Source organism: Carex rostrata, chromosome 28 (genome assembly GCF_964058835.1).
Source record: "Carex rostrata chromosome 28, lpCarRost1.2, whole genome shotgun sequence".
NCBI lineage: Eukaryota > Viridiplantae > Streptophyta > Magnoliopsida > Poales > Cyperaceae > Carex > Carex rostrata.
The window spans coordinates 4,567,525-4,592,648 of record NC_135945.1 but is presented as its reverse complement, the minus strand read 5'-3'; the positions used below and the strand labels follow the sequence as shown (position 1 = coordinate 4,592,648).

The 25,124-nt window shown below is 33.7% G+C and overlaps 3 protein-coding genes across 4 annotated transcripts; all 3 read left to right on the top strand.

Annotated features, from left to right (window-relative positions):
• Positions 1-5,071: 5,071 nt before the first annotated feature.
• Positions 5,072-6,211, top strand: LOC144545627 (uncharacterized). Its single transcript, XM_078294189.1, has one exon. The coding sequence runs from the start codon at positions 5,072-5,074 to the stop codon at positions 6,209-6,211; it is 1,140 nt and encodes a 379-aa protein (XP_078150315.1).
• Positions 6,212-17,655: 11,444 nt separating this feature from the next.
• LOC144545439 (F-box protein At4g22280-like) lies at positions 17,656-21,058 on the top strand. 2 transcript variants are annotated; one of them, XM_078294015.1, is made up of 4 exons: positions 17,656-17,885; positions 18,915-19,870; positions 20,386-20,535; positions 20,868-21,058. In XM_078294015.1, exons 2-4 carry the CDS (start codon positions 18,959-18,961, stop codon positions 21,048-21,050), a joined length of 1,245 nt encoding a protein of 414 aa, XP_078150141.1. In that variant the 5' UTR covers positions 17,656-17,885; positions 18,915-18,958; the 3' UTR covers positions 21,051-21,058. The 2 variants fall into 2 exon arrangements, with proteins under 2 accessions (XP_078150141.1, XP_078150140.1); XM_078294014.1 differs by having other exon boundaries at positions 17,656-17,887; positions 18,881-19,870.
• Positions 21,059-23,156: 2,098 nt separating this feature from the next.
• Positions 23,157-24,817, top strand: LOC144545626 (uncharacterized). The gene is made up of 2 exons (XM_078294188.1): positions 23,157-23,177; positions 23,271-24,817. The coding sequence occupies exons 1-2, from the start codon at positions 23,157-23,159 to the stop codon at positions 24,054-24,056; spliced, it is 807 nt and encodes a 268-aa protein (XP_078150314.1). The 3' UTR covers positions 24,057-24,817.
• Positions 24,818-25,124: the final 307 nt, after the last annotated feature.

Below are 25,124 nucleotides of genomic sequence, written 5' to 3'. Positions count from 1 at the left end.
TTGAGTTTAAATCCAGTCCGTTGGTTATGTAATAGCATTAATCTTAAAAGAGCTTCATGTATTATATTTTTTTTTTAACCTAATTAATCTGAATTCTGATGAAACGGTATGGTTTCCAACTCAAACGGAGAGGTAATGCCGAGGATCTGGACTAGCTCGTCATTCCAATATAAAAAACGTAGATAAACAAGTATAATTTTGATTTTGAATTAATTTCTTAGGTCCATCAATTTTTTTTAATTGCAGATTTCTCGCTCAAAGTGTTTGTGAATAAATTTTTGTTTCTTTAGTTGCCCATCAAAATGACTAAATCTTTCGTACTTCACCTTTTATTTTTATTTAATTAGAATAATCTTAACCCGTAATTCACTGATTAATCATTACTCTTGTATTACAATTTTATCCCCACCTCTCCAAAAGATAAATATTAAAATTAATGTACTTCTAATCTTTACTAAAAAATGGCTTTACAACAAGTTTCTTATGTGTACAAAAAATTAAGGAGAAGAGAGAAGAAAGTGTTTTGCATGATCTATCATACATGTCTTATTTTTTTTACTACCCCTTCAATTATATAAATAATACTAATTATGTATAACAAAAAAAAAAGTAAAAAGTTCTTTATATTTTTATAAGAAAGTTGATAAATATAGCTTGTGTAATTATATTGAAAATTTACATAAATTTTTAAATAAAATATCAGAGAAAATCAATAAACTTATCATGATATGTCTATGAAATATATGTCTGATCGATTTCTTTTTATTTGGTTGAAATAAAAAGTAATGATTAGTGAAACTATATTGCTTTGTAGAGTGACAAATTTTTCATTAAATATTAGTGAAAAAATTGTTCTCGTGGTGTTTGCTAACAATATTTTTATTGCAAAATTTAAGGTTTGTATAGATTTTATTTCTAAGTTTTGCTGAAAATTTTCTTTCTTAAAAAAAAAAAAATTCTTACAAAATATTTTGCTAAAAATTTTGGGATTGATTTTTTTTATTTTGTTAGTTATTTTAATTTTGTGTGTTGGATCTGCTTTGCCTGGAGTTTTATGTTATTGAAGATGAAAATATGATAATTTCATTTTTTTACGTATTAAATTAAAATGCTAGTAAATGTGAAATGGATGGAAATATCTATTGTGCATCAACCAATAAAGCATTCTAATAAGCTAATAAGCCCTACCTTTATTTGTTTTTTTTTTCTGGATCTCAAATTGTGTGAACTTTACAAGCGTTAAAACTTAAAACTATAAATATAAATTAGTGAAATACATTATTAGAGATTTGATGTCTTTGATTTAAGTTTATAAATAGAAATTATGACTTTGCAAAATTATTTGAAAGTTTTTTTTTAAATTAGCGACTTTAAATGCTTACTAACAATTTCATTAATAAAAAATATATATTTACACCAAGTTAAATGATCCTAATTTCTAGATCTACACTTTTATTCTCATAATAATCATTCTAAACCCCTCTAATATCTAATCCTACTTATATACACTCTTAATCGCTCTAGTACCTTAATCTCCATCTCTCTTTACGACCATATCCACTCTTCTTCAATCGCTGCTACGCTCCAATGATAATATTTACTCACTATCACGCTCTGAACAAGATGAAGATAGATATTGTACGCTCCAAGGTCTCAGCTCTCAGCTCTGACAATACCGCGCTCTTAGCTCCATTTATTAAAATACTAAACAACGAATTAAATTAGAGGTCCTTAAAGTACAAATAAGATAATTTAATAAAATCTGAAATAAACAAAAATAATGGTTGTTTCCCTCTTAGAGGTGAGGTCGGCCTGATTTTACTTAAATAGGCTTTCTTTTTTTAAGAAGATGCCAAGTAGGCCTGCAATCTGGGCCTTTATGCAATTATTTATTACTGTTTGATTCCCACACGAAACATCAGTTTCACACTTTACAGTTACCAGGAAATCTTAATAAATGAGCTCCAAAAAACCTTAAATATAAAAGTGTACAATAAGCCCAATAAATCTCAATCGTTTAAAAGCAACAAATTCATTGACTTTTCACGTCTCAGATGGACTTCAACAAAACGGAAAAAAAAAGTAATAAGTTTGAATGACATTGGAATCAAACGAAGAACCACCATTTGATATTGTGTGAAAATTTACAATTTTGAAATTTGAATTTTTTTTTTATGAATATTAGAATTTTATAAAAGACATACAACAAAAAGTTTCATACAAACATGACGTAATAAGTTAACAACATAACATTCACAATCTGCAAAAAGTAATTGGGCATAATATTTTTTATGATATACTAAAAATGACAGTTTTCATTGTCAATCTGATATTCAATTACCAATAAAAAAAATAGCGTACATATAATTTGTAGGGAAACACGAATCGACTAAAATAGCATAATTTTCATTGTACAGCACGTACAAGAAAGGAAATTAACGTAAGTAACAGTTTGGTAATTATCAATTTATCATATTCCAGGATTCCATGTTCAGAAGTTGATATATATCCTTTTGAGATGGAAAGGCCAAATGAATTGCCGGATTGCAAGTTTTTTAAACAAACTCTCAAATCAGCACATAGCCTTTGTGAAAGCTTCATGGTAAGAATAGTAGGGAATGGGAAAAGGATAAAATTTTGGGAATACAACTAGGGCCTTGGTTTCCTGTATAAAGAATTCCCACTATTATATGATGAAGCTACAGATAAAAATTTATCAGTAGAACAAACCTTCCGACAAAATTTTGCAAATTTGTGCATCATTTCTGGAACAACACAGCAAAGGGCATTATTGGAACAGCTTCAACAATTGCAGAATTTACTGGTAAATCATCCTCCTTTATCAATGGCGCAAGATGAAGTACAATGGTCTCTAAGAAACACTAAAAAATTCTCTGTTAAGTCCATGTACCAAGGATTGAAAGGGGAGACAGATAGCACAATATTGATTCACAAGGTCTGGAAAATGAAGGTGACTCCAAGAATAAGGGTGTTTGCTTGGTTGACATATCATGAAAAGATATTGACGGCAGAAAACTCGCAAAAAAGAGGATGGAGTTTATCAAGTATGTGTGTGCTATGCCGAGCTAATGACGAATCAATCAAACATTTATTTTCTGAGTGTCCTTTTTCGTTAGCAGTCTACACAAATCTTACTGCTACATTCCGATTAGCAACAAGAAACTGGCAGAAGGAATTAAATGAGGAAGGAGCGCATCACTGGATTGTGCAGAAAAATGGGGATTCTCAATCCAAAGAAGTGTTAGTATTGGCTATGTTCATATGCTGGAGAGAGCGTTGCGCACGAATTTTTAGAGATCACTATAAGGAGAAGCGGGAATTAATCACTCTTTGAAGAGGCTTTTGTTGGGTTGTCCTGTGCTTGAAAATTTAGTACTGCTAGAAAATTGTTATATCAGCATCATGGAGATATGTTCCAACACTTTGAAGAAGTTGGTTCTTAGTAGTTGTATCGTAAACATATTGCAGATTTCCATGACTAACCTCCTTTATTTGGATATTTATGGGATTACGAGGGATATTCAATTGCTAAATATGCCATCGCTAGTTGATGCCTCCATCAATATTCCTGGTTGGTATGATAATGTTGAATATGTTACTAGGGGACCCAAGCTTATACAAAGCTTTTCAAGTGTCGAATTCTTACGGCTTGAATTCGATGACCCTGAGCAAAAGGTACTTTCTTTTTGCAATATATTTGAAACAAAAATCTGCAATGCTTCTACTTTTGCAGCTACTCATTGTTGGCCTTATTTTAGGTACTTCAGAATTAAACAAAACCCTTTGTTGGTGGATTATGTCTTGCAAAAGCACAATGTTTTACCGTATCGTTTTTCTATTGATATGCATTTTCATCAAATATACAATTCTTACTTGTCATGTTATATTTTTTTAAGTATAATATGTGTGGCAGTGACTGTTTTGGCATCATCTCTAGTGGTAAAATGCTTGGTTTTGATGCTACAGTAAAATTAAATTAGCATCATTTTAAATTGATTGGTTGTTGATGCTATATGCCATAAATACACAATGAATTTTGTTTTCAAATGTAATTCATATACAATTCAGAATCTTCAACTGTGGTTATTGGAGAAAACACATCCTATGGCTATAATAAGCATCCAAAATTCTCATTTATAATTAGCTTTTATGATTTCTTTTTCTTTATTTTCTCTTGAACATAGTTTTAATTTTACTTTGTAATGAAAATAGGTACACAAGAAGGATTTTTCTAATTACTCAGTCTTCAACAACTTGAAGTGCCTGAAACTTATGAGTTGGTGTTTGTATGTCTTTGATCTTCCACCATATTTCCTTCATCACTCACCTAAACTACAAGAGTTGGCGTTACCAATGAAATTAGAGGTCATATATATAACAATTCTTCTTACCAATTTTTCTTTCCTTTTACAATTCTTAGAAATTGGTGTATCTAATTAGTTATAGATATCTCAAATTATCCCCAATCCCACTGTACCATCTTGAAAATTGAGTCTTAATTAATTAATTATATTTACGAGACTTTTTCATAACATAAGTTTTAACTTTTATGACATAATTTTTGTTTTTTTTTAGTTTTTTTTAACGGAAATAGATATGGAGAATTAAGTAATTAGAAAGAAAAAAAATAATATTTGAAATAATTTTGTCATTAAGTTGCTCGTTTATTTGTATTGAACCACCGCTAATTAATGGACGTGATAGAAACATGATACAAAATTTATATTTATCATTTACTTCCTTGAAAATTAAATTTAATTGCTCATTTAAGTGAGCGGTTTTTGTTTCCTTTCTTTTGTCATTTAATTATGGAATTGCATTAAAAAGTTTTATAAAAAGAAACTAACGTATATATAGCACTTTCTGGTATGCAGTTTTCATGTATTAAATCACTTTTAAATCTCATTAAAAGGAAAAATCCCTAACCGACCTAATTAAATCCATTAAAAACTAAAAAGGGCAAAATCTATCTCTGTAGAGAGGAAAACAAAAACTAAATAAAAGATAAATAAGAGAAGAAAAGAAAGCACAAAAAAAGGGTTATTACGGCATGACAAGACCATCAACCTCCAGCCGCCAGCTCTGCCAGAGAGGTGACAGATCAACCTTGCGAAACTGGTCGGACCTACCTGACGGACTTCTTCACACTATCCTCACATGCCTCTGTTCACTAGTTGACTTCATCTCCTTCTCCTCTGTCTGCCGCTCCTGGCGCGCCATTACCTCCTCCGTCTCTCCTTCTTGGACTACCTCTCACTTACCACCTCTCCTTCTCTGTCCCACCTCTGCAAGCTCATACTTCCCCTCCAGCCTCAGACTCCTCGACCCCACCTCCCCTTCTTTCTCTTCCCTGATCTCCCGCATTTCGAACAAATTTGAGTTCGCTTGTAACTTGATCTCCTATTCACATGGCCATTTGTTTTGCTTCATGCCTTCGCAAAATCGTATTGTAGTACTCAACCCTTTAACTGGTGATGAGCTCTCCTCTCCTCTTCTCCTGCAAAATTACAAGACTTACAACTTTTTTCCCGTGCTTATATCCCCTCTCTCCTCCCCAGACTCGGGAGTCGTAGTATTCACCTCCGATGCTCTTTACCACTGGCATATCGGCTCACCTTCATGGTCCAGTTACTGTCCAAGAGTTAAACCCAGTGGATCCTTTTTTAGAATGGTAGCTGCAATCATGCAAGGGAAGGTGTATGTAGTGGACTGCCGACACACCCTATTTGTGTTAGATTTATCTCCTCAATTACATCTGAGATCACTTGCAGTTGATGGGCTTGAGGAAAGGGACTCCAGTTTTCAACACTTTCTGGTTGTTTGTGATGGTGAGCTCTTGCTTCTTCTGTTGGTGTCGACTGATGCAGAGATGATGGATGTACAGCTTGAAGCATATCGGTTTGATTCATCAGTGAATGGGACAAGATGGGTGAAGCAGGAAACATTGGGAAATTGGGCGATTTTTGTTGGCTATGACTCTCGGGCACATGGTCTTGCAATTCAGAATCCCGAGAGATGGGGAGGGAGAAAGAATTGTGTTTCCTTCACAACAGGGTATCAAAATGGTGATTGGCCTTGGGCAGTCATAAAATTGGGAGATGTGATTAATACAATTGATCCAGAATCGCCTCTGTTCATAGCAAGATTTGGACAACAACACTTGTTTTCATGGGTTCATCCTGGCTTCTAGGAAATGTGATAGAAAAACTCTAGTCCTTGAATAACCTTCTGCCTTTTTTTCTCATTAGTTGTATTACATAATGTATTAGTTTATGTTTTAGAACTGTTCTATGCCAATTTAAGTATGGCATTAGAAGTTTTAGTGGTGCTGTAATGGTTTTTTGGTGGGTTCAATTTGTGGTTGTAGCCATTTGCAGTTGTTTTTGCTTGGGATGTATGAAAAGAGTAAAGCTAGCGTGTGACATGCTCACCAAGAAAGTTTGGTGAGCATAACTCCAAAAGTATATCGGATCGACGTCAAATGCCAAATCCAAACCGTTGAAATTCATGTACTTCGTGAGTGATGCATATATATGAAAAATTTTGAAAGTTTCGAGTTTATTTGGTACACGGTCAAGTGGTCAAAGAAATGAACATTTTATTATAAGTTATTTTATATATTCAATTTTTATTATTTCTTTGACCACTTGACCGTGTAGCAAATAAACTCGAAACTTTCAAAATTTTGCATGTATATTCATCACTCATGAAGTACATGGATTTCAACGGTTTGGATTTGACATTTGACGTCGATCCGATATACTTTTGAAGTTATGCTCACCAAACTTTCTTGGTGAGCATGTCACACGCTAGCTTTACTCGTATGAAAATGTTTTGGATAAGAGTTGTGTATTGCTCCATATCAAGTTATATTCTGATGTTAGTTTGTCTAGAGGTCAAAACATACAGTGAATAGTTAACTAGGGCTTGATTGTTAGTTATCTATTTCATATCAATGAAATGGGCAATCCTGTCTTTTTATAAAAAAACATACAGTATTAGTTTGCTTAATTTGTTTCTCTTTTCCTTCTTATTTTTATCGCCCATTTAGGAGGCCACACTATTTCTTCACGAGACACACTTTTGCTCACCTTACTAGATGCTTTCAAGATTGTTCTCCTGATATCATAGAACACATTATTACTTACTTTTAAACAATGTTGTAAAAAACGTCCGTTTAGACCGATTAATTGGCCGATTAGGATCAAACTGTCACAAATTAATTTGCTGATTATTTCCGATTATGACCTATTATTCATGACTAATCACTTGACGGTATTATGTCTGTCCGACGACCGCATACTATTATTTACAACACTGCTTTTAAGTATAAGAGAAAAAAAAAAAACAAGATACCATTTATTTAAATAACAACATCACGATTAATATACAAATTTTTCTTAAAGAACTAATCAAAATATCAGTTAGCATTTAATCAAATTAAATAATGAAATCCACTTTTTTTTTTTGTTGAAAACTCAAAATGGCTGAATCAGTTGGTCTGATCAAATCAATCAAAATACACTTACATCTCTAAGAAAAATTCCCTGCAAAATATCCGAATTGTTTGTGCCAGCAGTATGACTAATTTAGGAAGTATGAAGGCAAAAATAATCTTATGGTATAATGAGATATCATTGATCGTCAAGTATGCAACTATGTCCCAAGCTAAGCTTTCCTCTAGAGAACAAACCACAATTCATATTACCTGGACTGGTTTAGAACAATTGAGTTTTAATTTAGGCAAATTGGGTCTTGTGAGAATTTACTTTACAAGCAACTTGACCAACAGTTAGTGGGCTTTAGAAATTGCTTCCATTTTGAGGGAACCCAAGTTAAATTGGTTTAATCATTCTGTATCAGTCAATGTTGATATAACCCATTCACTTTTTTAATGCTAACTACCCTTTTACTTTCTTACTGTTACACAAACAGGCACCACCGAGGGTTTATGGTAGCAGTATTGGTACTGGTATTTATTCATTGTACATTACTGGTACTTTCTGGTACCGACTGGTACACCGTACCAGATTGCAAAAACGTGCTGATACTGACTGGAAGCAATGGTCAGGTTTCATAGTAAAAATACTTATTTACTGTTATACAACAACGATCCCAAATGTATATATCTGATTATTCCTAAATTTGAATGCAATCAAGAACAATAAATGTTTAAGAAGATCCTTGGAAAAGAAAATCAGCCATCGGTTGTGCAATCAAGAACAACCTGCCATATACATATTCACAATTTGTGGTAGGCATGCAAATAAATATATACACAAACCATAATATAATAGCAATTACTGCCACACTGAACATATTCATAAAACATAGCCGGTCATACAACCTATCTAGGTCATAATTGAGATATATAAGATGGAAATAAATACCCAACAGGGTGGATGATTATAAGATATCAAATTTCATCATAATAAATCCAAGTATAATAATCCTGAGTGAGAATAAAAGTTACCCAAGTGCCAGCAGTAACAACCAATATTTATGCAATTCATATCTTAATGTGCGGAAACACACCTCAAATCCGGCATTGCCTCATGTACCAGAAACCAACATAAGTGTAAACATGTGAGAGAAAAATTATTGGTCCAGTATCCACCAATGGATTTGTAAAGTTCAAGTGGCAGTATTAAATACCAATCAGTAGATAAATTTGTAATACTAAAATAACTGTGCAAAAACACTAACAAGTAAAAGAGTTAAATTAATTAATACTTTCAAGTCCTGTAACAACTCAAGTCTATCGTCCCTAGATGCAACCAGGCTTTTGCTTTGTTCCTCAGCTTGGTGCACGCAGATTTTCGATTCTCCGATTTTAGAATGGAAATTTGTTGTCATGTGCTGGAAAAAAAACGATTCCTCAGCTATCTTTTGCTACTTGACATTGCTCCTTCACTATCAAGAATGTCAATTTGTAACTATTTAAAGAAAAGAAAAATTAATAGTTAGTTGAACTTACTTGGGTCTTAATAAACAATTGATATGGGAGACCTAAACCAAGTCACCACTGAATCAAAAAGGCAAAGCAGCACCTCAGTTGTATCATCTCCTATGTCATATCTACAAAGGTATTGCCTGTTTTTCAGGAAGTAAATGCAATATACCCTTTTCACCCAGCAAAGTTATGGTCGAGTTAGGAGGAATTTGTGCTTGTAATGCTGGAACAACCTTAGGATCTTTCCTCCTGTATCGACCAAAACTGTGCAACCTTTTAGAAGAGGATCTGTGCTCACCGGTGGTGTGACTTGATAAGCCAATTTTTGGTTGCAATATCAATAACATTTGTAAAACACTGTCCCCGACCCCTTTTACATAGAACTAATCGTCAGCCTCAGGTCGCGAAAATGCCATCATATTGGGTGGGGTATTCCAATATTCCATGTCAAAATAATTGTCAACTTCCACATCTATCTCCTGATATAACCACAATATCGCCGCCTTCAATTGGCTCCCAAGGAACCCATATCTCATCATGAGTAAGAGGATTTAAAGAGATACATCTGGTAATTAACTTCTCGAGTGAGAGATCTATATATTGTCTCTCGTCTGGTAAAGTTCATACTATATTCTAATGTCTCTCATCTTGTAAAGTAATTAATTGGACCATGTTTTGATTTAATATCTTCAACAACATTGAAATCCGAAATATACAATCAGGATAATATAGGTACTTCCAAGATTACAAACAAAATCAGATCTCATTAAAAGAATGAAAATAATAACAATGGTCTCTTGAATAAATAATTATTTTTCTTCAGAAATTAACAAAGATCTTTTATTTGGGCCATATACGAGATTAGGCCTGGAATTTTTATTAGGTTGACCTTTTGCTGTTATTCAATTATGACATGAAATTGGCCCTAATAATAAAAAATAATGGGGCATAATTAATTTCCAATTGGGCCGATAATACGAAAACAAGTTATACAATTTCAATTTACCTCCACAACAACTCAACAAGTTCATATTCACATAATATATATATAGCTGTGCATCTACATGATTTGCTCATTCTGCCCATGCAAGTCTTTCAGGAATTCACATCAAATAAGGTACCTCAATTTTTCAGTTTGAATCCGGTACGTTCGTTATATAATACCCAAATTATGATCGGTTGACGGTCTAGATTCAAACTCAAACGGTGAGGTAATGTAGAGGATCCAGACTTCTCATTCAGGATACATGGATCTTTTAGTATTTCTCTTTGCTTTGTCACAAAGTATAATTTTGTTTTTGAATTAATTTCTCATGTCCATCAATTTTTTTGAAATTGAAGATTTGTCCCTCAAAATTTTTGTGAATAAAATTTTGTTTTTGTAGTTGCCCATGAACATTACAAAATCATTCGTATTTCACCTTTTATTTATTTAATTAGAATAATCTTAGCCCGTAAATTTTAGCCAAACCTTTCCAATAATAAAATTACTGTACTTCTAATCTTTATTAAATTTTGCTTTACAACAAGTTCCTTATGTGTACATAGAAGGAGAAGAGGGAAGGAGTGTTTTGCATGATCTATCATACATGTCTTATTTTTTTATTACCCCTTGAATTATATAAATAATACTAATTATAATTTATTGTATATATCAAAATAGTAAAAGTTCTCAACAAATAAGCATATTTTATTTCTTTCAAATAATGTTGATAAAAAATAGCTTGAGTAACTATATTCAAACTTTTACATTAGTTCCTAAATTTTTACAATAAAATATCAAAGAAAATCAATACATTTAACATAATATGTCTATATGAAATACATTACTGATAGATTACTTTTATTCAATTGAAATAAATAAGTAGCAATTGGTGAAACTAGATTGTTATATAATGTGACAAAATTTTAATTTAACTTAGTAAAAAAAACTGTTTTGATGTTTAGTAATAAAATTTTAATTGCATAATTTGAAAATGTTACCTGATTTTATTCTGCTGGAGTGTTATTTCAAGTTTCTGATTTTTATGTTTTGTTGGTTGATTTAATTTTGTGTGTTGAAACTACTCGGGCTAGAGTTTTATGTTATTAGAGTTGAAAATATGATAATGTTAATTTTTATATATATTGGATACTGGATTGATTTGTTTTGCTTGAGAAAGAGTTTAATGTTTTTATTTAGTGGTTGAATTAACATTTGAATTTCTGCTAATGTTATCAAAATCTGATTTGCACTATAGAAGTTAGATTATTAACAAAATGCAAAATAAAAGATAAAATGTATAATATTGAATTCTAAAATTAATAATAAAAGTAACATGGTTAATTCTAAAAAAAATTTAAAAAAAGTTTGATCATATTTTGTCATGAAAAATCATAATCAACATAGCACATAGTGAAAAACTTATTAACTATAAAAGGTATTAAAACTTATTGACTTATTATATCATAATTGCTATTTATAGTCTTGAATCAGAGATATCAACATAACATAGCATACAGTGAAAAACTTATTAACTAATTAAGAGTATCACATTAGCTCAACATATATAATTTTTCTTTTTTCTTCTTAATTTAATTAAGGATATCTCACACTTTGATAAAAGTTTGTTAAATAATGTGTAATTATGACACAGACTTTAAAATAAATAATAATTAATTCAACAATTAAAGACACTTAATGAATTGATATATTTAATTAAGAGAGATTAAAATCGAATCATATTTGTACAAAAGCAACTAATTAGACATGAAATAGTCATCCACTATTATCTTACTTGATTTATTTTATCACCATACAAAATAATCACAAGATTTATAGATAGTGGCATAGCATGTTCTTCAAAATTAGAACAATATGAGAATTAGTAAGATTAGCACAACGGAATTGATCTGGCCAGCTCTAAGATCTTATTTATCGCTTGCTTGCTTCTCGACTTGATTGGAGACATGATTTTCTCCTTCAAATTGGTGTGTGTGTGTGTGTGTGGGGGGGGGGGGGGGGGGGGGGGTGTGTCAATACAAAATTTATGAAGATTACTTTTACTTTTCATGTGATAATATTTGAATATTTACTTAAGTAACATATTTTTAAAAATATTTAAGAATGTTTGATATATAGCAGCTAACTTTAACCAATTCGTTAAGTTATATATTTATTTGTTTCTCTCAAAATCTCTAATCTATGATTATTTAATATCTATGATTCATAAATATAAATATAAAATAGTGAATAAATGAGAACTCTATAAGCAATTCGTTAACTATAAATTTAAGCAATTCGCTAACTTTAAGCAATTTGTTAACTTTAAATTTTACAACTGAGAACTCTATAAATATAAATATAAAATAGTGAATAATTTGTTAGAGATTATTTAATATCTATGATTCATCAGCATGACATTAAAAAAAAAAAACTATAAAGAGCAAATATGTATGAAACTATGAATGACCTTTATTTGTTTTCTCCAATATCTCGGATCTTGTGAATTTTACAAGCATCAACGCTATAAATATAATTAAAATGGTGAATTACTTATTAGAGATTATTTAATATATATGATTCTTCTGCACAAGAGAACAACATATAAAAAGTCTATAATTAAAGAGAAAAGGTATTTGTCCACAGACTTTTGTCCACGATCTGTCCACAACCTTATCTGTTTCGCTTTCTAACTCAGTTTCTAACGAATTCTCAATCGTACACCTTATTCCCTTTAAAAACTTCCGATTTGATTTCTTTCCATTTTAAAAATAAAATCTCAATCTCTCTTTCCTTTACGAAAACCACCTCTCTCTCCATAGTCTAACCCTACCTACACACTACACCGATGCGTCCCGACGAAGACTCTCTTTCACCCCTCTACTTCTCTCTTCTTCGTTTCCAGCTGCCGCCATGACTGATTTAGAAGCCTTAGGTACAGTGGGCCCGGCCGTACTAACAGACGGTCTACTGTTCGCACAGTTCTACAACTTGGTGGCATCTTGAATCGTGCCGTTGATGGGAGTGCAAGGAACAGTGACGATCTAACACCCCAGGTAGGAGTTTTATTTGGTCAAAGTGTTTTTGATGGAGTTGACTTAGATGGTGGTTTAATTAGTTTCTGATCCAGAAGCGAAATTACGAAAAAGGGACTTGAAGACGCTAAGTTTTGATATTTGTTGATTTTCTCTACCTATTTTGTTGAGGGGACTAAACACTAGGCTTTGTAGGATCACTAAGAGCAATTGTTTTCTTTCATTCCTTTTCAAGTAATTATCCTCACGAAGTTGGTTTTAGCAAGCTTTTCAATTGGTTCGATTTGATCCACATAGATTTCAGAATTTGCCTCCTCGATTTGATCCGTGTAGTGTTAATTTCATAATTCATTTGTTTAATTCTGTTGGATCCACGTAGATTGATTCAAATTTCTCTGCTCGGGTTTAATTAGATCGATCGTGCAGATCTGAACAGCCTCCTCTCCTACAGTCCATTTTATACATGATCGCAATGGAACCTTCAATCGTGGAGCGCAATCGAATAGAAGTTGTTTTTGTTGAAGAGCACGGCAAAATTCAAATCTAGTAAGTTATTTCTGTTGAATTTGTTGTTTTCGTTGTATGCAGTAGCAGATCTAGCATTTCAAATGAAATCTGGAGGAAAGAGATGATAGAGAAGCAATATGGAGTATTAATCTGTTAATTTTACAGTATTGTCTTGTTAGTTTTATAGTATTCATCTTGTCATTTTACAGTATTCATCTTGTGAAAATCTGGAAGAAAGAGATGATAGAGAGGCGATATGGAGTATTGATCTGTTAATTTTATAGTATTGCCCCGTTAATTTTACAGTATTCATCTTGTGAAAATATGGAGGAAAGAGATGATAGAAAGGCGATATGGAGTATTGATTTGTTAATTTTACAGTATTTATCTTGTAATTTTACAGTATTCATCTTGTGAAAATCTGAAAGAAAGAGATGATAGAGATGCTTCTTACTCATCCGAACAATATTCAATTGAAAATTCTACTGTATACAAGATTCAATTTTACAGTTCTGCTGATTCAATTTTACAGTATACAAGATTCAATTGTAAATTTTATTGTGTAGAAGATTCAATTTTACAGTATACAAGATTCAATTGTAAATTTTATTGTGTAGAAGATTTAATTTTACAGTATACAAGATTCAATTGAAAATTTTACTGTATATAAGATTCAATTTTACAGTATACAAGATTCAATTTTACAGTATACAAGATTCAACCCAGTGCAAATGCTAATAATTAACTCTAACTGCCAATAACCGCTAATAACTAACTCTAACTTCCAATAACTTTCTATAACTGTAATTTTCGAAAGTACAGTTTGAAAGTACATTTATTTTGTCCTGTTGTGCAATTTGCAATCTTTTTCTAACTATCATGGGACCACTTCAAATAGTTGCTGGATGTTTTGTGATTAACTGATATATTTTATGTGATATATTGTATAATTATACAGCATGTAGAAGTAATTTTACAGTATTCGTACAAGTTAAAGCTGTGGACAAATGGTGGACAAAAGGCCGTGGACAATTAGACGCTTCCATAATTAAATTAATATGTTAGAGAGCCTTACAAAATCATTTAGAAGTTGTGAATAGTGTTAGATAGATCACACAAGAGGACCAAACAAAGAAACTAGATTTGAATAAAGTATGAAGAAGATTTTCTTTAAATTAGTACAATCTGAAACAAACAAACAGAAAGAGAAAGTTGTTCCAGCCTTAAAGAGGAAACCTGTCTGATTTTACTTAAATACGGGATTTGTATTTCTTTTGGGTTCTGTTTTTATGAGAAATTTATTAATATTTTTTACCCACTAATTTTCTTTTAGAAAGTATCTCAATAATATATGACCAGCACAAATGGACCCATTTAATTACAAAAGATAAATTTTAATCTCTGAATGAGATATAACTTGTTAGAATTACCGGAATCTTTATTTATTAAAAAGAAAGGAAAATAATAATCTAGAATTAGATATCTCACCATATCACAAAAATTAGGATCAGGTATTTAACCTAGGCTTTTATCATTTGCGATTCTTAAGCTTGTTTTGTCCGGATAACAACTCATCTCTAGTAAAGATTCAATGTCAATATCATACTTTAATCTAAAAGAAAACAGAGGAGGGTTCAAATGCCTCCATGTTTTTGTGCCTCCATCATGCTTCCATCTCCCTCCATCATTTTCAAAGTTCAAACAGTCGATCCGAACCGCTCAACCTAACCTCCATACTAAAATATGTTTGGAGACCAAATTTTATATTTTTAGGAATTTTTTTACTATTTTTTTAGATAGGTACAAAATCAGTAAATCTGAACCATCTAAAAACAGTATTTTTGTACCTATCTAAAAAAATAGTAAAAAAATTCCTAAAAATATAAAATTTGGTCTCCAAATATATTTTAGTATGGAGTTTAGGTTGAGCGGTTCGGATCGACTGTTTGAACTTTGAAAATGATGGAGGGAGATGGAGGCATGATGGAGGCACAAAAACATGGAGGCATTTGAACCCTCCTCAAGTAAACAACCTAAAGAATTGTTTATTGTATGTATAAACAAGTGAATTGGGCTGAAGTACTTATCTTTAAACATATCCCCCAATTATAAACCTGAGCTACAATCTAACAAAATAGATCGACGGTCTAGACTAATCTCAGCTGAATCACATTCGATCCGGTATCTATTAAAACTACTAGTAATCGTGCCCGTGCACAGCAACGGGAGCAAATTATGTAGTAGAAAACATTAAGCTCCTTAATAAGGAGGAGAAATAATTTAAATTAAATTTTTAGAGAAAAATAGTTAAATACTATATTTATCTACAAGATAACATATGTGAACTTTAGTGTAGTGGTAATAATTTAGGCACCAACCGAACCCAACTGGGTTCGAATCCCGCCTTCAGCAGAGAAAAAGAAAAGAGTGCGCGATGCACAAGCTCGGTCCACGGGTGCGGCGCACGGTCTACGAGCACTGGGATCATATGCGGCGCGACCAATGCATACTTAAGTATTGAAGTTCATAATTTGGAAAATTCATCTATGTGCGATCTGAAAATTCAACGGCTGAGCATCATTTCGAAAAAAAAAAACAGTAAACCAGACATTCTCCTCCTTAATAAGGAGGAGAGATAGGGGTCTGTTTTGAGATTGGTGCCAAGTAAAAAGAATGGTCCAAATTTGACACTTGCACCTCAGGTACCTGGGGTGATACGGATGAGTGTGTGCATATCCTCTGAGATATCTCATATTTTGCATGACCGACGTGTTCGGTGCCTATTCGGGGATTGCACAGGGCCTAGTATTATCTAAGCTTTAAAATTCGTGCAGAGCGTCTTTGAACCGTTGAGATTTTCCAAAAAGTCACGCAACATATGAGATATCTCAAAGGATGTAAATTCGATACGGATTCCTTTTCCCATTGCCTTTGCTTGCGGTAGATTGTTTATTTCAGTCAATGTCAACCCAACAGTTGTAGTCTTGGACTTGGAGAGAGGTAAAGTGGAAAACCGTGCCTGCCAGGCGCCAGAGTGAATTGAGATTTGTTGTAGACGTTTATGTGTAATTTTCTTGTTCAAACTATAAAACATACATTTCTCCACTCGCAAATTGCTTCTGGTGCGGAAAGTTCGATATTTTTGCTTTTAAGTCCCTCAAATGTATTTTCATTATAAACAATACTGTGTATATCTTTTATTACGCAATTCAGATTTGACAAAATATATTTTTAAGAAAAATATTTGCTTCATTTTCTGATCAGAATAAGCTTAATATTTAAACATAATTTATAAATATTTTGTTCATTATATAAGTTTTATTTTCCAACATTTATGATATGTTTATTTTTCTATTCTAAAAATAAAGAAAACTGGAGAAATTCACCGTACATCGCAAAATGCAGTCGAGTACTTCCGATTGGAGAATTCTATACTAAGTTATGGGAATGTGTTAGTCGCCTTCATTATCGGTTGCCTGTGATGATAATTAAGATTGTATTGGTGTTGTTTTTCATAGAAATACAATTCTTCTTCCGTAATACATATCTAATCTGAATTAAGATCGTAAAAAACAAATTCTGAACCCGTCATTGCACTCATGAGACCAATTTTTACCCGAGTTATGATGTGATTGGGTGCGTACCAATTTCAACTTTGACATGTTAATTCAGAAACTATAAAAAGAACTTTTAATCATGATAATTAAATTAATTTCGTGTGAAATACATATCTCAAGGGCATCCCAAAAGCCGAAGTTCATCTTTTCCATTATTGCAAAACCCAGCACATAATATATCAATGCAAACGGGCTATGTTTGAACGATTTTTGAAAGGCCCATTAAGTAGTTTCGAAAGGCCCATTAGCCTGAACGATCCGATCTAATCCTCCCTTACAGTCTGGAAATAAATCTGCTGTGATTCCAAAGAATCGCAGGGAGACTGCGATTCAAAATCCCTCCCTTCATTTTATGGAATGCACGGATATCAAGAGAAGCTATTATTTATACACGAATCTTAAGAAAAATGAAAGGAGTGATTTGGAATCGCAGGTACCTACAATTCTTTGGAATCACAGCAGATTTATTCCCCCCTCACTAGTCACCTGACTACCTCCCGCTAGCTCTCGAACTCTCGAACTGTACACCGCCTCTCTCTACTGTCGTCTCTCTCCCTCTCTCTTCGACGCCTCTCTCATCTCGCCGTGCGCCGCCTCTCCTCTGTCGCGTCGGATGTAAACTCTATCAATCAATTTTTCTTAAAACTTTGTTTTTTTTTTCTAAAAGCAAAACTATATTGAATGGTGAATGGTGCAGTCGCTGGACCAAGGAAGGGCTGAGGGAGAGGCGCTAGATCAAGACCCTCCTTTGCTCGATTCTCTTGATACTGGTGTAAGTCCTTTTCTCTTTGAAAGTTTTGTTTGATTTTGGGTAAAGTAGCCATTAAAGGTGACTTAAAGCTTGAATTCATGCTTGCATGCTTGGTTCTTGTTTCGTTACTGGTTCTGGAGGCTGTGCTCAGTTATCTTGACTTAATTGGCCTCGGTATTTTTTACATTTTTCTACTTTCGCTGGATGTTTACAACTCAGCATTATAAATTGGGTGGATTAATGGTAGTACTGATGTGTTAATGTATTTGATATTTTTGGGTTTTAACTGAAACCCTGTAACTGAGCATAAATTGTATATGAAATCAGCTCTAAAAAGAGTCAAGGGAATTGAATTTATTTGTTTAGCCTAGTCTGCTAATTTCTGACCAATTTTATAGTGGTATTACCGGAACCATGCAACTTGCCACTCAAAAGCAAACATTTGCAGTGTAACAATTTATTGTGAAGCTGTTACACTAAAAGATGCTGCAAATGTCAATTTGTTTAGTGTATAGTTGGTGTGAAAAGCAACTTATATAGCAGGGGGGGGGGGGGGGGGGGCAAGCTACAAATTGGAAAATGATTTAAGGATTTTTCTAAAAGATAGTCTAAATAACGATGGATGCAGAATATCAATAGGAGTCATTAATATACTAATAGAAAATCATATAGTTATTAATTCAATAACATGTGTAATTTTTTCAGTATGAGTTCAAATAAAAAATTTCATCTCAAAGTACAAGAATCAAACTAAGTATATATGCAAAAGATTTTCTCAAAAAGAATTCTGTTGTATGTGGGATATTTTCTTAAACAAAATTTTCTTATGTGAGATATCTTCTTCAATTGTAACTATGATTGTGGTTTGTTTCATTGGAAGCTGGATCACTTTTGTAACTGTGACACTTGAGATCTGTAGGCCTTTTTTTTTTTTTTAATTAATTCTTGAAATTTGGTAAGCAATTAACTCTCTGCAACTCATTAGAGTTTGTTGTTTTATGTACTGTAAAATAGGGTCGTGCGTGTTTGAATAAATGCTTCTGTGAAGGTGAAAGATGATGAATATCAATTGGTGTGGTACCGAGGAGAATTATGGCATTGATAGGATCAGTAGCTTGCCTGATGATGTTTGCACACATATCCTATCTTTTCTTAGTACAAGAGAGGCCATGCATCTTGTCCAAAAGATGGAGAAAGACATGGGCTTCTGTGCCTGACCTGAAATTTGACATTAAAGAGTTTGGGTTGCCAGGACTAGAGAATTTGGAAGAAGACATGGCAGTAGAATATGTGACCAAATTCAAACAACTTGTTAAAAGTGTGTTGGAGAAACGAGAGACATCCTGTGTTAACAGATTTCGACTTTGGTTGGATTCTGGGGTTTACTGGCCTTGCACTCAAGCTGTTGCCAATTATATTGGTGATGTGATCAACTTAGAGCCTCGAGAGTGCTCGGTCAAACTGTGTCCGAATGAAAAATTTAATTTAAACACTGATCTCATTTTCACTTGTGCATCACTAATATACCTCCAGTTGTGTTTCTATACTTCTGCCTATCGTTTTTTAGCTATAGAACCCAACACAGTGAACCTTCCTCTCCTTAAAACCCTTAACCTTGATGGTGTAATAATGAGCGATGGTGTTTTAACAAGCGATGACTCTTTGAAGAGGCTTTTGTTGGGTTGTTCTGTGCTTGAAAATTTAGTGCTAGAAAATTGTTATATCAGCATCATGGAGATATGTTCCAAAACTTTGAAGAAGTTGGTTCTTAGTAGTTGTATCGTAAACAGATTGCAGATTTCCACACCTAACCTCCTTTATTTGGATATTTATGGGACTACGAGGGATATTCAATTTCTAAATATGCCATCGCTAGTTGATGCCTCCATCAATATTCCTGGTTGGTATGATAATGTTGAATATGTTACTAGGGGACCCAAGCTTATACAAAGCTTTTCAAGTGTCGAATTCTTACGGCTTGAATTCGATGACCCCGAGCAAAAGGTACTTTCTTTTTGCAATATATTTGAAACAAAAATCTGCAATGCTTCTACTTTTGCAGCTACTCATTGTTGGCCTTATTTTAGGTACTTCAGAATTAAACAAAACCCTATGTTGGTGGATTATGTCTTGCAAAAGCACAATGTTTAACCGTATCATTTTTCTATTGATATGCATTTTCATCAAATATACAATTCTTACTTGTCATGTTATATTTTTTTTAAGTATAATATGTGTGGCAGTGATTGTTTTGGCAACATCGCTAGTGGTAAAATGCTTGGTTTTTTATGCTACAATAAAATTAAATTAGCATCATTTTAAATTGATTGGTTCTTGATGCGATCTGCCATAAATACACACTGAATTTTGTTTTCAAAGTAATTCATATACAATACAGAATCTTCAACTGTGGTTATTGGAGAAAACACATCCTATGGCTATAATAAGCATCCAAAATTCTCATTTATAATTAGCTTTTTTTTTAACATAGTTTTAATTTTACTTTGTAATGAAAATAGGTACACAAGAAGGATTTTTCTAATTGCCCAGTCTTCAACAACTTGAAGCGCCTGGAACTTGTGAGTTGGCGTTTATATGTCTTTGATCTTCCACCATATTTCCTCCATCACTCACCTAAACTACAAGAGCTCACCTTAGAAAACAAGAATGTAATCTCTCTCTCTCTCTCTCTCTCTCTCTCTCTCTCTCTCTCTCTCTGTGTTGATACTAGTACTTGCTCTTTTTCCATGCCTCAATTGAGGGGGGCGGCAACCATTAAGGCAACCAATGAGATGGTATAAAATTCCACATAAAAAAAAGTGGCAAGCTTTGAGTATTCATAGGCAATAGATTTACTAGAACTGAACGTAGATCACAAAGTTAACAATATAATAAAGATCGTGTAATACCATGTGCTATTCATATTAGCCCCCTCAATTAAGCCCTTGTAAAAGGAGATGATCAATGAAACATATATTAACTTGTTTTGTTACTACTGAAGGCATGGGTCACAGAAGTTCTACTCAAGGAGACTACTCCAGAGGGACCGAGCGATGCATTAGTCCAGCGGGAGTTTCTTAAGACAGTTAGAATTGTAGGATTTGAAAATGATAACGGATTTGTTGATCGGCTAATTAACAAGTTGCTTGCCCATGTTAAGATCATTGGTGAAATTATTGTTTAAATTATGTATTTCATCTTGTTTAATGTTTGGATATTCCTGATAACCTTTCATGGCTGACTCAGGTGTATTAATATCATCTAATATGTAATATGTGGTGGGTGTATGACTCTTTGTATGACTCAGGTGTACGACTCTTTTTATAATAATCATTGTATATTCATATACATTTAAGTATTTAAATAAATCAGCAATCGACCGGTTGACCTGACGGTCCGACCAGCAAACCGTTAACTCGAAGGTGTCTGGTTGGTCGAGTTCTAATAACATTGATTTAATCAATAATGACAATCTATTTTTTTTTACGTACTGAAAACTCATAAATTGAGAAAGTACCGAAATAATAAATAACCATATTTAAATTTAAAATCTATTCATTAATATAATTTTTTTTACACATGTATCCTTATCCAAAATTTAGGTGGGATTAAAATTAAGATTTAGATATGTGTGTATTTTAGAAAGTCCAAATTTATACTAGTTATAATCAGTGTTATGAGAACTGGACCGAACCGACGGTTTAACTGAAAAAAAAAAGAACTCGGAGATTATTCTGAATTGGTTCCATAAAAGGATCAGAAATGCATTGAAGCTAGTCAAAATCAGGTTAATTAACTGGTTTTTTAAAAACCTAGTAAACTATTCGGTAAAAAACCGGGTTATATTTTTCTCTCTTCTTATGGCTTCTTCGAATCTCCCCTTATTCTCTCACGGAACTAACAACAATACACAAATAATTAGAGAGATTGATTGACTTGTGCAAAATTATGTTAACCTAATCTTGGTTGCGAGATTGAAAAAAGAGTCCATTGAAGATTACCCTTTGAACTTTTCTTTAAAGGTTCCAGCTTGTTTATATTCTCAACATTCAATTGTACTTTTCTTCTAGTTTGCTTAGAATGGGAGCTGAAATGCTAATATTTGATTTAAACTTATTGAATAGTGCATTGCCCAAGGTGTTTGATAAAATGATTAAATCAACATTTCAATTTAATCATTTTATCTTATGTTTTGTGGAACAATGAGTTCATTATGATTTGTACACAACTAAACATGAACTTAAGTAATAAGTCTACGGGCCTGTTCAACTGTCTAAAGAGAGCGGAAATGGGAATTTTTGAATGACCAAAATATTGTGCGTGTGGACTGATTTTCATGAAGTATGAGTTTACACGCCGAACAGACCCTACATGAGAATTTGGAATGCTTTTCAGATTTCTCGTGGACAAGTTGGCATTAAAGTTTATATGTGCCATTGTTTGTCTCTTGTTGAAACTTGAAACTCGTTAAGTTTATAGACGCATAAAAATTTTCAACTATGCAATTAAAATACAGAGAGTTTAGACTGTTTAGTGTAGTCCAATTTATTCAGTTGATTTAAAGATTAACTATGTTTTCAAAGTCAATCAAATCATTGATTTGTACCGTCATTGTATATGTATGTGTGAATTTTTGTCAAAAGTATGTAACAATATGTTTAATTTTATCTATAATAATTTTCATATCTAATAGATATCTATCTAATACATGATTATTTTAAAAATCAATAATCAAATCGGAGTAAAGATTTTAACAGAGTTGTTTTACCTTCATACAGCGCACTGACTATAAAATCACAATAACACTGCATATGATCTGTACGCTGCATGAAGTTACAAGTGCTCTGTTAACATTGAGCAGACCTCACTCCCGAATCCCGATTAAATTCTTTTCTCTTCTCTCTCTTACCAGCGGACCCCACACCCAAATCCCCCTTTTTCAATCTTCTCCTTCCTGGAGAAGAAGAGGCACACCCCAAAACAAAATTGAACTCCAAATTCAAATCCGCGCACGCTTCTCTCTCTCTCTCTTCCTGTCCCATCGGCTTCTGTCCCATCCACGCCAAAGGATCGGCGAAGTCGCCACCGTCGTACGCTCTAACCTCTGCGCTTGTACCCGGTTCTCTCTCTCCCTCTTCGGAGTGTTTTCTTTAGCTACTAGTGAATGCACCAAAATGAATACTGTTTTTCATACCCAATCAGTACAATATGTATTTCATCAAGACACTTGCTGATCATCGCCTGAAAATTCAATCACGCACATAAGTTTCCTTCAACTTCAAATCAGTAAATGACTATTGATGGTACTCAGGTTTAAACCAGATAAGATACACAGCTTTTATTTGCACATTGTTGCAATATAACTTTTTTACTTACTATATCTTTTTTTCTCAACTGTCAACAGTCACTGCTCAACCCACATCTAGTTATTAATCAAGAGAGCGACTTTTCTCGTATCACCGCCGCTCACACCATAACAAGACCATCGACCGCCAGCCGCCAGCTCTGCCAGAGAGGTGACAGATCAACCTTGCGAAACTGGTCGGACCTACCTGATGGACTTCTTCACACTATCCTCACATGCCACTGTTCCCTTGTGGACTTCATTTCCTTCTCCTCTGTCTGCCGCTCCTGGCGCGCCGTTACCTCCTCCGTTTCTCCTTCTTGGACTACCTCTCACTTCCCGCCTCTCCTTCTTTGTCCCACCTTTTCAATCCAAATCCACTCCAGTGTCAGACTCCTCGACCCTGCCTCCCCTTCTTTCTTTTCCCTGATCTCCCACAACTCGGATGAAAATGAGTTAACTGGTCCCCTCTCCTATTCACACGGCCATTTCCTTTGCCTTGTGCCTTTGCAAAATCGTATTCTAATGATCAACCCTTTAACTGGTGATGAGCTCTCCTCTCCTCTTTTCCCGCAAGATTACAAGACTTACAACGCTTTTCCCGTGCTTATATCCCCTCTCTCCTCCCCAGACTCGGGAGTCGTAGTATTCACCCACGATACTCTTTACCACTGGTATATCGGTTCACCTTCATGGTCCAGTCACTGTCCAAGAGTTAAACCAAGGGGATCCATGTTTACAATGGTAAGTGCAACCGTGCAAGGGAAGGTGTATGTAATGGACCTTCAACACACTATTTGTGTTAGATTTATCTCCTCAATTACATCTGAGATCACTTGCAGTTGATGGGCTTGAGGAAAGGGACTTCAGTTTTCAACACTTTCTTGTTGCTTGTGATGGTGAGCTCTTGCTTCTTCTGTTGGTGCCGACTGATGAAGAGATGATGGATGTACAGTTTGAAGCATATCGGCTTGATTCATCAGTGAATGGAACAAGATGGGTGAAGCAGGAAACATTGGGAAATTGGGCAATCTTTGTTGCCGATGACTCTGAGGCACAGGGTCTTGCAATTCCGAAACCCAAGAGATGGGGAGGGAGAAACAATTGTGTTTACTTTGCAACAAGGAATCAAAATGGTGATTGGCCTTGGGCAGTGGTAAAATTGGGAGATGTGATTAATACAGCTGACCCAGAATCGCCTCTGTTCGAAGTAAGATTTAGACAGCAATGCTTGTTTTCATGGGTTCATCCTGGATTCTAGGAAATGTGATAGGAAAACTCTAGTCCTTGAATGACCTTCTGCCCTTTTTCCTAGTTAGTTGTATTACATAATGTATTAGTTTATGTTTTAGAACTGTCCTATGCCAATTTAAGTATGGCATTAAAAGTTTTAGTGGTGCTGTAATGGTGTTTTGGCGGATTCATTTTGTGGTTGTAACCATTTGCAGTTGTTTTTGCTTGGGATGTGTGAAAATATTTTGGATAGGAGCTGTGTATTGCTCCATATTAGGTTACTGATGTTAGTTTGTCTAGGGGTAAAAAAAATAGTGAGTAGCTGAGTAGGGCTTGATTGTAAGTCGACTGTTTGATATTAATGAAATGAACAATTCCTGTCTTTTAATGAAAAAAAACACTGTATAATTTACTTCTTATTTTTATCCCCCTTTAGTAGGCCACATATTAATTCTTCATGACACACTTTTGCTCAGCCTACTAGTTGTTTTCAGAATTGTTATCTTGAAATATACTATTGAATTTCAATATATTGATCTGAAACTTTGTTCTTCTCTAGAAATGAATGATTTGTTGATCCTTGTGATTTTCATGGAGCAATTTTTGTTATTATTGATGAATCATGGTGCTGATTGAGGGGCACACTCATGGCTCTGCATGATTAAGGTTGAACCTCCAACA